The sequence below is a fragment of the Pelophylax lessonae genome (assembly GCF_965119305.1).
Source record: "Pelophylax lessonae genome assembly, chromosome: 11".
In the NCBI taxonomy this organism is placed as follows: Eukaryota; Metazoa; Chordata; class Amphibia; order Anura; family Ranidae; genus Pelophylax; species Pelophylax lessonae.
In genome coordinates, this window is record NC_138778.1 from 102,749,344 (window position 1) to 102,764,215 (window position 14,872).

The following is a 14,872-nucleotide window of genomic DNA, read 5'->3' on the forward strand; positions in this document are numbered from 1 at the left end:
AACTTCTGGAGAGAGAGTTAGCTGCACTAAAAGTAAAGGGGCTGAATAATTTCGCACGCCCAATTTTTCAGTTTTTTATTTGTTAACAAAGTTAGAAATATCCAAAAAATTTTGTTTCACTTCATGATTGTGTCCCACTTGTTGTTGATTCTTCACAAAAAATTACAGTTTTATATCTTTATGTTTGAAGCCTGATATGTTGCAAAATGTCGCAAAGTTCAAGGGGGCCGATTACATTCGCAAGGCACTGTATATATATGTCTCCTATCTGGCCAGGGCCTTTCAGTGTAATTCGATGAGATAGCACCCATCTCCTAGAAACTGTGCTACAGCAGAATATCCCCCCCCCCCCTATCATGCTCAGAGGTGGGTTGATTTTTAATCCATTTGATGAACATTCATCTGGTAAAACAACTGTAAAACAACTGTACCATGTTAACCTGTTTCTAATTTTTGAATAACACCACATGCTTACATTTGAAAAATGGATTTTTGTAAAATCTTACCGTAAAATCCTTTTCTCTTAAGCTCATTGACAGACATAGTCCTCCTTGATTAATATCAACTCGGGTATACTGCCCTCTACAGGAGTAGGACTAGACAGGAAAGAAAACGTTCTGGCCACACCCTAGGGGCAGTCCCAGAGGGTATATCCTCTCACTTCCTGCTACAGCAAATCAGTTATGTCACAAAGCAGTGTTTAGAGAATTTAACCCAACCCAACTCAAAAACAGAGGGGCGGGTACTACGTCTGTCAATGAGCTTAAGAGAAAAGGATTTTACGGTAAGATTTTACAAAAATCAATTTTTCTCTGTCGCTCATTGACAGACGTAGTCCTCCTTGATTAATATCAACTCGTGACGTCCCAAAGCAGTGCCACAAATGAGGAGTGGGATAACAGAAATCAAAATCCAGAAGGCCCAACCGGAGCCAACCAGAAGCATCAAGGACTCATTGAGCAAAAAGAGGAGACCTAAGTGAAAAAAACCCAACAAACCCTCGATGTAGACTAACGGTCTCCTCAAATTGCGGCCTGCAAAACCTTGTGGCCAAATGAGGCATCCGACGATGCCATCACATCAACTTTATAAAATTTTGTAAAGGTATGAACCGACGATCAAGTAATCGCCTTGAAAACCTGGACCCCTGATGCCTGATGGTGGAAGGCCCAGGAAACACTAAGCGCCCGAATAGAGTGCGCCTTAACAGGGAACGGAGGATTCCGACCCTTAATAGAATAAGCCTGTACCACTGTCTGTCTAATCCATTTGGAGATAGTCGCGGCAGATGCAGGCAACCCCTTTCTGGGGCCATCCGTGATCACAAAAAGTGAATCCGTCTCACGGAACGATTCAGTAGTCTTCAGGTATACCCTGATTGCCCGAACCACATCCAAGGAATGCAACGCATATTCCTGAGGATGATTGGGCTTAGGACACAAGGAAGGTAGCACAATATCTTCATTCAGATGAAAATCTGAAACCACCTTAGGAAGAAAGGATGGCTTCGGATGAAGAACTACCTTATCCCTATGAACCACTAGATATGGGGAATGGCATGATAATGCAGCCAGTTCTGACACCCTGCGTGCAGAAGTGATAGCCACCAAGAAGGCCACCTTCTGGGATAATGTAAGCAAGGGAATCTCCCTGATATTTTAAAAGGGAGGTTTCTGAAGAACCGACAAACACCAAATTAAGATCCCAGGGCGGTAAGGGCGCACGCAATGGCGGAGCCAAGTGCCGCACCCCCTGGACACCAAGGAATGAGTAGCCCAAGGCTTCTGAAAGAAGATTGCTAATGCTGAAACCTGATCCTTGATAATGCTCAAGGATAGTTTCTGCTCAACCCCCTTTTGCAGAAAAGCCAAGATTCGGGTCACCGAATAGGTACGTGGGGGAAATTCCAAAGATTCACACCACGCGATATAAGTCTTCCATGTGCGATAATAGACTTTGCTGGAAGTCGCTTTCCTTGCTTTAATTAGAGTAGGAATAACTGAAGCTGACAACCCTTTGTCCTTCAGTACCTGGGTCTCAATAGCCAGGCCATTAAAACCAGCGACTGTAAAGCACGATGGAAGATCGGTCCTTGAGACCGCAGATCCTCCCTGAGAGGAAGTCTCCAAGGAGCGTCCGCGACTAGCCTGTCCAAGTCGGCGTACCCGGCTTGACGAGGCCAGCCCGGAATTTCCAGGATAACTGGAGTTCCCTCCACCTCTATCCTGCGGAGAAATCTCAGCAGCATTTTGAGAGGGGGGAAGACATACAGTAGCTGATACTGCCTTTACAGGCCGTTCAGCGCGTCTGCTGCGTCCGCTAGAGGATCGCGGGTGCGAGCCCTGTTGAGCCAACCTACCAACAGATCCATATCCGGGGTGCCCCAATGAAGGGACAGCTGGTGAAATACCTCTGGATGAAGAGACTATTCCTCTTGATCCAGAATCTGACGGCTGAAATAATCTGCCTGTCCACCTCCGTGATAAATATCGCGGAGAGAACTGGAACAACTGTTCCCCCAATAAGAATGTTGGCCACTTCTATGGCCGCCAGGGCACTCTTGGTGCCCCTTGGTGATCGACATAAGTCATGACCGTGGCATAGTCCGATTGGATCCGAACCGGGCTGCCCTGGAGCTGCTCGGTCCAGTAAATCTGATCGCTCTCAGTTCCAACACATTTATCGGTAACCTGGAATTTATCAGAAGAAATGACTTCCCCTGGCTGAGCATCGGAGACCGAAGCCACCAGACCAGAGCCTCCCTGGTCCGCTCACTCAATCGGATCCGATTGTCCAGGGAATCGGGATTCCGATTCCTATATGGGAAGAATCTCCTCCTTGGAGAATTCGGGTATGAGACTGGGCAAACGGTACTGCCTCTAAGGAGGCGACCATCAATCCCAGCCAGTTGACGGACAGCAACATCCGAATCATTGACTGAATCTTCTGGAGTCTCTCCGCATGGAGAAACACTCTTGCCAAGGATGTATCCAAAATTAGGCCCAGATAGTTCAGTCTCCTGGTGGGAACCAGGGATGGTCTTTGGGAAAAGCAACGAAAACGCTGATGTCCTGCGAAGATGGGGATATGAAGATAGGCATCCTAAATGTCTATGGATGCCAGGAAATCCCCCTGATGCAGGGAGGCCACCACTGTATGGATGGACTCCATCTCTTCCAAGACCAAAATTGGACGCACCTAGCCCTTTTTCCTGGGCATTGTGAACAAGTTCGACTAGAACTCCTCCAAGTAAATGGGAACTACCACTGCTTGTTGTATCAAGCTGTCCCCCGCAAAGCTTTTTAAGCGACCCGGGGATGCTGAATATTGGAAGGGAAGAATCGCACCGGTGGAAGTGATCGAAACTCGATCTTGTATCCCGACCATATGACCTTGCGAACCCCTTTATCTGGGATTCTGGAAAGCCCTGGATCCGGAAACCGGTGAAGACGTCCCCCCACCCCAGAGATGGGTGGGGCCCATTCTGTCAATCCAACGGGATAACAGTGGTTTTATTTAGTCTGGAAATCGGTGAGTTTTGGTGATACCGTCCATCTTTGAAATGAGGGATTCCTCAAAATGATAGCGCCTAGCAATACGTTTGGAAATAGCAGGGGCTCGTTTACGGACGACCCCATTTGGAAGGGAAACCCTTCGCCATTTTGGTAGGCTTGCTAGTACCAAAAAAGGAATATGAGTCTCGGCTACCTCTGCCGGTGTAACCTCAAGATTTAAGGTTTCCCGGACAGACACAACTAGTGCTTCCACCAACGCTTCTTGTGCTATGGCGGAGGCAGAAGCGTCCTCCTTACTGTCTGAGGAGACCGTACCTGAGACAACAACCCCAGAAAAGGGACTGCAATGACCAGCTCAGAATCCGTATCTGAGGTATCAGATGACATAGGGGTAGGCGGGGGTCGCTCTTCTTGACCCCCGTCCCTGACAGGCTACCTCCACCCGGGATACCAAAGACTCCAAAACGCTGATAATGCATCATCACAAGTGGGGTACTGGAGGGTCCTGCGGCCACCCTGAGGGGATCAGGTGGGGATACATGTGTGGCAGGGTTCATGTAACAAGACACTTGCCAGCAAAACACAAAAAAATAAATTGCAAGAAAAAAACATTTTTTTTTTTTAACTTAGTCCCCCAGCGCAGTAGCGCCCCTCAGTCTACCTGCTTGGACCCCTCAGAAAGAGAGAGAGAGAGAGAGAGAGACCCCAAGGCTCACCTGATGCACAGAAGTTTCTTATCAACCTGCTTCCAGCACTGTCTGTTACAGACAGGAAGTCTTTGGCTTGCTTTCCCTGGCCAAGGAGGCGGCTCCGCCCCTTTACGCGCCTTCCGGCGCCTCCCAATTACTCCACGAGGTGTTTGGTCACCTCAAACATGGCCGCCCCCATGCTGGAGACACGAGGCTACGCCAATATGGCGGCCTCATGCGATCTGCAGGAAAATGGCGGCGGCCTGTGTAGGATAGCGGCGGCTTGCAAGCTAGCAGCGGCCTGCGGGATGTGTGCATTCGGCCTGTGCGGCCTGCGGAAGTGCCTCGGCCTGCGGGAGGTGTCCTCGGCCTGCAGGAGGCTGTGTGGCCTGTGGAAGTGACCGGCTTTCTGGAGGGATGGCGATCTGTGGCTGCAGTAACTCAGGCATAGGCATCGGCCTGTGTACACACTAGACAAGGTAGGATACCTCTATACCTCACTAGTAATGCCTTTTAGTAGTCTGCCACTGACTTCAGTCACCCTTACAGTCATATAGTGACTTTAGATCGTCAGCTCCCAAACCAAGCCTCCTGGTTTCTATTCACAAAAATCACACTCAAATTGGAGGATCTGTGACCTGTTATAGGATAGAGGGGAGACCCAGAAAACCGAGTGTCCGACCATCCCAGAGAGGGGCCCGCGTCCACCAACAAACCCGACAGGGGGAGAGGGGGAACATTCTACTCACCATACCGGAACCAGGCGGGCGCCAACTCCTGACAGAAACCCTCTCCACCGGGGTGGGGGGCTGTCGACCAATACGGACGCCGTGACTCTGTTGGTCATTGGCGTCCAGGCGAGACGTTTAACTCGCAGGTTCAGTCCCCGTCCAGTGGGACTATGTCGCGGCCGACCCAGCGCGGAGCTATGGCCTGCACGCGCTCATAGGCTGAACTGGGGTGACCACTGGATCTCAACATCCAGCCCGTCACCCAGTTTCAGCGTACTTGCTTGAAGATCTCACAGGAACACTGGAGAAAATAAGCTGTCTAAAAAAGTATTTCTAAAAAAAAATCCTGCCAGGACCGAAGATCCTAGCAAGGAATCTAGGTCCTTACTCCTAACTAGACAGAAAAAAACGGAATTTTTGTAAAATCTTACCTGTAAAATTCCTTTCTCTGAGTCCTCCGACAGTCGCCGCCTCTTCATATTCGTCACATATGGGGTATTAGACTTTGCTCCGAAGGAGTAGCTAGGCAACAGAATATGTTAACAATAAAGCTTTAACATATCCCACCCTCAAGGGGTGGTCCCCTCAGTCAATACCCTCCTACTTCCTGCAACCATATCTCAGTTTTAGTGGAATAGCAGTAGAGTATACATTCAAACCCCAAAAGAGGGGCGGGGGCGGCGACTGTCGGAGGACTCAGAGAAAGGAATTTTACAGGTAAGATTTTACAAAAATTCCGTTTTCTCTTACGTCCTCCGACAGTCGCCGCCTCTTCATATTCGTCACATATGGGGACGTCCCAAAGCAGTGCAAACATGAGGGGTGGGAAACGCATCCGCGCCGAAAGGCAACGCAGTCTCCACATCAAAGAAAGGAACCTTACCAAAGGAAGGAAACCAGCTGGGCAACAGCAAAAATAAGTGCTCAACAGGAGCAACAACCCAGGAAAAGACAAAAAACCAGGGGATACAAAACTTATCCCAACAGCCAGGAGTCCCCAACAAGGGACCCTAGGGAACAGCCGCACTAAGAACCTTGCGGCCAAAGGAAGCATCCGCCGATGCCTGAACATCTACTTTGTAGAATTTTGTGAAAGTGTGTACGGTCGACCAAGTCGCCGCCTTACACACCTGGGCTACAGAAGCCCCATGACGACAGGCCCAAGACGTACTCAGAGATCTAGTAGAGTGCGCCTTCACAGGCACAGGGGGAACCTTCCCCTGCAAGGCATAGGCCTGTTCAATGGTCTGCCTGATCCATTTGGCAATGGTAGAGGCGGAAGCCGCCATGCCCTTCCGAGGACCCTCTGGAAGAACAAACAAGGAGTCCGTCTTTCGAAAAGACTCAGTCGATTTAAGGTAAACCCTAATCGCCCGAACAACATCCAGAGAATGTAGTCTCACCTCCTTTGGATGTTTAGGCTTCGTGCACAACGAAGGCAAAACAATATCCTCGTTAAGATGGAATTCCGAAACTCGTTTCGGCAGAAAAGAAGGATTAGGTCGCAAGACCACCTTATCCAAATGAACAACCAGGTACGGAGACTTGCAGGACAAAGCCGCCAGTTCCGACACTCTGCGAGCCGAAGTGATCGCCACCAAAAAGGCGACCTTTTTGGACAACATAGACAACGATATCTCCCTGATCTGTTCAAAAGGAGCACGTTGTAACACAGACAGGACTAGATTCAAGTCCCAAGGGGGCAAAGGATCCCTCCTAGGAGGAACCAGATGCCGCACACCCTGAATAAAAGTGCCAACCAAGGAGTTGGAAGCCACGGGACGTTGAAACAGAACGGCCAGCGCAGACACCTGACCCTTTATCGTAGCCAGCGCCAAACGCTGATCGACACCCGTCTGAAGGAAAGACAGCACACGGGAAACCGAGTACGTGCGGGGTGAAAACCCCCTGGACTCACACCAGGCAAAATAGGCCTCCCAAGTACGGTAATAAACCTTTCCCGAGGAAGACTTCCTCGCGTTGATCAAGGTATGAACAACCTCTGGAGAGAGACCCTTCTCCTTCAGGACCTCGGTCTCAACAGCCAGGCCGTCAAAGCCAGCGACTGTAAAGCAGGATGGTAAATCGGTCCTTGAGACAGTAGATCGTCCCGAAGAGGCAGACGCCAGGGGGCGTCGACCGCCAGATTCACGAGGTCTGCGTACCAGGACCGGCGAGGCCAGTCCGGTGCCACAAGAATCACCGTGCTGCGTTCCGAGTGTAACCTGCGAAGGAACCGGGACAGCAACTGAATCGGTGGAAACGCGTACATCAGCCTGTACTGATGCCACGGGGCCACTAACGCGTCCGACGCGTCTGCCCGAGGGTCGCGCGTCCTTGCCACGAACCTCTTCACCTTGTAGTTGAGGCGAGACGCGAACAGGTCCACATCTGGAAGACCCCACTTCGCGCACAACATCTGGAAGACAGCCGGGTGGAGAGACCATTCCCCCTGATCCAGGGTCTGGCGACTCAGATAGTCCGCCTGCCAGTTCTCCACTCCCGGAATGTGAACCGCCGTTATCGCCGGGACATGAGTCTCGGCCCAAGACAGAATGTCGGCCACTTCTCGAGCCGCTCGGGCACTCCTGGTGCCCCCTTGGTGGTTGATGTAGGCCACCGCCGTGGCATTGTCCGTCTGCACCCGAACCGGGCAGCCCTGCAGCCGGTCCGTCCAGCGATGAAGACAGAGCCTTATCGCACGCAATTCCAGAATGTTGATCGGGAGGGAAGACTCCCCCTCCGACCAGGTCCCCTGGGCGGACAGAACGCCCAGAACACCACCCCAGCCCGACAGGCTGGCATCCGTGGTGATTATCGTCCACGAGATCGGACGAAACGACTTGCCCCCGGACACCAACGGGGACTGGAGCCACCACAGAAGGTTTTCCCTGGTGCGATGACTCAACGAGATCTGAAGATCCAGAGATTGAGGTCGCCCGTCCCACTTGGACAAGATCTCCGCCTGGAGACCCCGCGTGTGAAACTGCGCGAAAGGAATCGCCTCGAAAGCCGAGACCATCAATCCCAGACATCTCATACACGTCCGCAGAGACGAGTTCGGAACGTCCCTGAGGGACCTGACTTCCTCCTGAAGAGTCCTGAGTTTGTCTTCCGGCAGGAAGACCTTCGCCTGCACCGAGTCCAGTATCATTCCCAGATAGGGAAGACGAACCGACGGACTCAGTGTCGACTTTGGAACATTTATCGTCCAACCGAACTCCTGCAGAGTTTGCATCGTGACAGACAGGTCCTTCTCCAGACCCTGACTGGTCGCAGACCGAATCAGAATGTCGTCCAGATACCCCAGGACAGAAATGCCCTGGGCTCTCAATAATGCCAGAACCGGTGCAAGCACCTTGGTGAAGACCCGCGGAGCCGAGGCGAGCCCAAAGGGCAACGCCACGAACTGGTAGTGATCCTCCGCAATGGCAAATCGAAGGTATCTCTGATGACCCTCGAATATGGGGATGTGAAGATACGCATCCTTCAAATCGATGGAGGCCATGAATTCCCCCGGAACCAGGGCAGCCACCACCGAGCGCAGGGATTCCATGCGGAACTTGCGAACCCGCACAGAGCGGTTCAGAGCTTTCAAGTCCAGAATAGGACGAACCTTGCCCTCCTTTCTGGGCACGGTGAACAGATTGGAATAAAACCCCCGAAATCTGTCCCGATGAGGCACCGGAACCACCACTCCCTGAGCCCTCAGGTCCCGCACCGCCAGGTGCAGATCCCGCAGGCGCTCTGGAGACAGTTGTAGATTTGAGGGAAAAAATCTGCTCTCTGGCCGAGAGAGAAACTCGATCTTGTAACCAGATCGAACGATTTCCAGAACCCATCTGTCCCGCACACGGGCCAACCAGGGCTGAAGAAAACCGAGCAAGCGTCCCCCCACCCCAAAACTGGGTGAGGGCGCCCCTTCAGGCCGAACTGTTATGGGCCGCAGGTCCGGATTGGCCGGACTTCTGTTTCCCAGACCAGGGTTTCTTCTGAGAGCCCTGGCCCTTGAACGGTTTGCCCTTGTAGTGCGGCCGAAAGGCACGAAAGGACCCCTGAGGGGGCCGAAAATGAGCATGCTTCTTCCCAGAAGCCCCCTTAGCCTTGGGGAAATGGGGCAAGAGAGTGCTCTTACCCCCGGTAATCCCCTTAATCAACACATCCAGGGACTCCCCAAAAAGGCGAGACCCATCATAAGGCAGATTGGCTAAGGTTTTACGTGAAGATTGGTCCACCGACCAACATTTCAACCAAACCAGGCGGCGAGACAACACCGCCACGCTGTGCACACGCGCGGCCAACGGAATCAGGTCCAGGTCCGCATCACACAGATACATGACACCCTGGTGGATCTGATCCACCATATCCAGGGTCGCCGCCGAGGCCGAATCGGCCACTAGGACGCGCCTAAGCATCTGCGTCCAACTTGCGATCGCCTGGGCCGCCATGAGAGAAGCAAACAGAGCCTTAAGCATAGAACCCGTAACAGAATAAGTATGACGGGCAAGAGACTCCAGTCTCCTATCCGTGGCATCACGGAAAACAGGGGATCCCTCTGCAGGGATCGCAGTGGCTTTGTTCAAAACCGCAATAGCATGATCCACTGGCGGAGGCACACACCACCGTTCATCAGTGGCAGGCGAGAAAGGATAACGCAGCTTAAATTTACTTGGTACCGCAAAAGGCTTGCGCAAATCGCGCCATTGGTCCTTAACAGCGCGCTGAAAATCAGCATTGCAGGGAAAAACCTGCGGCGTCCTGCGTTTTCTCTGCGTCCCATAAGCCGCCAAGGCAGCTGGGGGACACACCTCGTCCTGCAAACGTAGCGTCTGCTTAATGGAAGCAATCAACTCATCCATGATTGCAAGCTCTTCAGGCGAGCCAGGGGGAGAATTATCAACCCCCTCAACTTCAGCCTCTACCTCAGACCCCACTAGATCAAGAGAGGAGCGGGACCCCGATAGGGGGGTCCCCGCCAGAACAGCCCCATCACCTTCACCCTCAGAATCAGAGGACAGAGCAACTCTGGGCCGTTTAGTAGATTGAGCAGCCACCAGCATTTGCACCTGTGCAGCAAGGCCAGCCACAATCGTGGCCAAATCCCCCCCTGGGGGGGAAACAGCGGTCCCCTGGCTTTCCACCAATACTGTGGGAAACTTGCCCTCCTGAGAATCCATTGCCCCTGTATGCCAGACAACCAAGGGTTAACTGCCCCCTTACAGCAAGCGCGGCAAGCGCAGCCCACCGCACCACACTCAGGCACAATGAGACCCCCACAGGGAATATACAGACTGAATACAGGCAATGGAACACAGGAATAGAAGGATAAAACCTGAGGAGACTCCGCTGCTGCTGCTGCCTCGATCGGTGCTTCCAGGAGAGAGGAAGTGATGCTGCCAGGGCGCTCTATGTAAGCCTATGGAGGCTACAAGAAAATGGCCGCCGTGCATGTAAACCATGCGGCCGGAGCGGGCGCCGGTAAAATGGCGCCGTTTGGCGCCGAAATCGCCGCTCCACAGTGCATAAAATCACACACAATATTATCCCATTATATGGATACATGTTAGATCGCCGCAGCGATCGCTGTATATGCCCCAACATGCCATTAAAAACATGCCCCACAGCACACAGCTCCTCACACTGCCCAGCCTGACATACTCAGTGTCATACAGCTCCCCCCCCCCTTGCAGCCCACAGCATGCAGCCGAGATATAGGGAGACAAGCAGTGTGATTAAAGGCAGGTTACACAGTCCCAGACTGAGACCCCCCCCAGACAGACAGGTCCCCACATAGATACACTTACCTCACATGGCGTGGGGAACCCGCACAGGCGAACAAGCCGCTGCACATGAGGCAGGGAGAGTCGCAATTCAAGACGCACACAATGGCGGTTCAGAAACCGCACAGCGTCCGGTGAGGTAGCCACCTCACCAATCATCCCTGCACCGAACAGGGATGGGTCGTTCACCGTGCCAGGAGCGTTACCTGGCTGAACGCTCGATGGCAGACTGGGAAGCCACTGACCCACGACCTGCGACCAGGGGGATCAGCCCGAGACCCAGTCCGCATGATCCTCTTCGTCCGAAGAACTAACTAATGCTGACAAAAACAACAGCTAAGTAAAGGTAGAGAGAAAACTCAAACAAAATATCAAAAAGAAGAAAGAGTCTGGGACAAAAAGTCCCAGCACAGAGAGAGCCAGCCACTCCTGACAAGCTAGACATTAAAACTGAGATATGGTTGCAGGAAGTAGGAGGGTATTGACTGAGGGGACCACCCCTTGAGGGTGGGATATGTTAAAGCTTTATTGTTAACATATTCTGTTGCCTAGCTACTCCTTCGGAGCAAAGTCTAATACCCCATATGTGACGAATATGAAGAGGCGGCGACTGTCGGAGGACGTAAGAGAAAACTGATTTGCTGTAGCAGGAAGTGAGAGGATATACCCTCTGGGACTGCCCCTAGGGTGTGGCCAGAACGTTTTCTTTCCTGTCTAGTCCTACTCCTGTAGAGGGCAGTATAACCCGAGTTGATATTAATCAAGGAGGACTACGTCCGTCAATGAGCGACAGAGAAAATTTGTTTTATTGTACCTCTCTTTTCTGAATCTGCTAATAAATTCCTTTGTAAGGCCCCTTTCACACTTGTATGATCTGAAAGAGACTTTGCTGTGCGAATTTGCTGCAACTTCAACACGACTTGAAGCAATGCCTGTGTAATCTATGGACCTCAAGTTGCATCAAAGTCGGACCAAAGTAGTGCAGGGACTGACTTGAAAGTCGCACAGATATGAATGCTACTCACTGGAAATCATGGGGTATGACTTAAGTAAAATAAAAACCAATGCGCTACCAAATAACAAGTAGGTAAATATGGAACACTATATTGGGTAAAAAAAAAGAAACAATAGCAGCCAATCCCTGTAGTCTCACCACATACAAAATGATAATATACAAAAATAGATTGGCGCTAAATAATGGGAAAAAAAAACATATACGTGACCATAAATATGAATAAAGTGTGAAAGTGCATCAACTCATAACTGTGCATGTGTACACAATCAACATAAAGCAGGAAGTATATAGACATATATGTGCAAATAATATAAAGTGCATCAAATCTAATACGTGATAAAATGAATCATAATCTCACATATATGAATAATAGAAAAAATAGGATCACACATGTTCATACCCAGAAATGTGAAAAATTGTGAAAAAAATGTCCAAAAGTCCATACATTTCGTGAAAATAATAATCCGGTGATAGGAGTGACACCAGTGCAGAATCCCATAAACCACTATCTGACATTAAGTGCAATGGCCGCTCAGGTGAAAGCAAGATAACAGAGCGTTCTCATAAAGCAATCATTGGCTGAGGGGATTCACTCCATGGTCAATGTTTCTCCGCTCATGCAAAACAAATCAGGGTCTACATAGTAAGGTAATGATTTTATTTAGGTAAATAGTAACTTTACAGTATAGCAGAAATAGGTAAAACATGCGAGCAGAACTGAAGGGTCCCCGGATAAAGCATGAATATTCCGACTTCCGGTCTCGGCAGTAGTCCTGAAGTGACATCACCCGCCTCCTCCAGACGCGTTGCGTCACAAGCACGTGACTTTCTCAAGGGTTGGAGGCTAGGTGATGCTCGCCGAGATTAAACAACAAAACGGTTACCATAGGAACCACATAGTGTCCAATAATCGCATCACCGGACCTTTGGACCTTTTTTTACATTTCTGGGCATGAACATGTGTGATCCTATTTTTTCTATTATTCATATATGTGGGATTATGATTAATTTCATCACATATTAAATTTGATGCATTTTTTTTTTTTTTATTGTACATTATTTGCACATATATGTCCATATTTCTTCCTGCTTTATGTTGATGGTGTGCACATGCACAGTTATGAGTTAATATGCTTTCACACTTTATTCATATTTATGGTCACGTCACGTATGTATAGTTTTTCATCATTATTTAGCGCCAATCTATTTTTGTATATTATTATCATATGGGGTACAACTTGTCATGCAACTTTGTAGTCCCAAATCGCAGGACAAGTCGCAAAAGTGTGAAAGGAGCAATATAGAAAACAAAAGGTTTGTGTCATGTACAAAAACAATGCAAATTACAGAAACACTCATCGTAAACAACCAAGCTTCTACAATAACAGAAAAGTACACTTTGCAGACCATCCTTTTTAAGAAAAGCTATCAATCTGATTAAATGACTTGAGGAACAGCGGCCATTATTATAAGATTATTTCTGTTCCAGTAGCATCAAATTCCAATAAAGACCCATTGCAGATTTCAAGTCTGGGACATTGGGCAATATATAGAACAGAACAATTGTAACTTCTATAAGAGAATGGATAAATGCAGTTAATCATATCATAGCATATGAAAAAGTTATGTATGAAAGAAGGGGAAACCTACAGAAATATCAGAACATTTGGAGTAAATGGTGTACTATGGAAGGGACTAGTGCGAGATAGAGTAGATGAATAAAATGATCAACTTAAAAAAAAAAACTGTTAATGTAAATTTGTATTATTATTATAGTATTATTATAGTTTTTTGATTTTTTTTTTTGGTTCTGGGTCCAGAGATAGAAATGGTAGATTTGCATGACAACTGCATTCTAGGGCTATAGCATGTTACAAAATACTCTCAGCATTCTGTTAATGCTTCACTTAATGGACTTTTACATTTTTTTTTTTTAGAGAGAAAAATGACAAACACCTAATCAGCTGTTAAAATTTAAGGTTCGATTTTGTTAAATCTGAACATATTAAATTATTATAGGATTTATGTTCTATATTTACCAGTCACCATTCTTACTGCATAGATTACTGTATATTTAATCCTTGTTTTTTTTTTTGTTTTTTTTCTTTAAAGCAAAAAAAAAAAAAGCGTCAACAATAAAGCAACTTATTATACAACTAGAGAGCCTTTGTTCATAATAAAAACACATGTGAAAATAGTATCCTAAACAAGGCAAAAGGACCTACCCCCATCACTTTCCCACGTTGCTCAGCATCTTCCCACATGGAGTAGACAATGAATCTGCACATGTACTTTCCCTCTCGACCTTGCCGTTTCATTCGAACCATACACATCCTAAAAAAACAGATTACTGTCATTACAATGCACTTCAATACATTGTTATTTCACCAGTTCATCTATTGGTGACACGTACACATTCAGAAAGGCTGATTTCAGACTTGTACTAACATTGAAAAGGATATGTACTCCAATGTCTATGTACTCCATTCGTTTACAGTAGAAATGTGGTATTGGATTAGATGCTATAACCTCAGTTAAAGCGTAACTCCACTTTTGTTGAGAAAAAAAACATTCCCCTCTGGGTGATCTCTGTACATTACAAGGATTTTAACAAACTTTGTTGCAGATCCTACCTTTTGTTATTCTGAAGAAATCATTGTTTGTTCCTCTGTGTTGAGTGGGTCAAACGGAAGTGGTTTCATAATCAGCTGCAGGGTTCTAACGAGGAAAGCTGCAGGGCCTGCATCCCTTTAGATGTGTCCTATTGGGAGTATCTCACTAAAAATGACATTTTTGTTGCAGGGGATGCCAGAAATCTGACTTGTATCTTAGGCAGACTTCTGGCAAAATTGGTGAGCCAATCACACAAGCAGGAAATTATGTTTCTGGGGTGTGGTCAGTACACATTCTGTGTACAGAACAGCTCCAGGCCATATTGCATTGCATTTTCAGAAAATGACAACAGCTGCAGATTAAAAAGGAAAGGTCATTTTTAATATCATTCAATTACAATATGATTTGTGTCGCAATTGTATACGCTATATTGTTTTTTCTTTTTTTGCTGATTTTTTCCCCCACGAATGTGGAGTTACCCTTTAAAGTTCACCTTTCCAATCAAATTAAAATGCACTACGAATTTTAA

The 14,872-nt window shown here is 48.3% G+C and overlaps 1 protein-coding gene across 2 annotated transcripts in view; it reads right to left on the reverse strand.

Annotated features, from left to right (window-relative positions):
- The window catches only part of UQCC1 (ubiquinol-cytochrome c reductase complex assembly factor 1), a 415,387-nt gene that overhangs the window by 186,882 nt on the left and 213,633 nt on the right, over positions 1–14,872 (reverse strand). For both annotated transcript variants that reach the window (XM_082272610.1, XM_082272609.1), the window contains exon 7: positions 13,956–14,064. In XM_082272610.1, the coding sequence (XP_082128736.1) occupies positions 13,956–14,064 (109 nt within the window). The remainder of the gene's footprint in view (positions 1–13,955; positions 14,065–14,872) is intronic.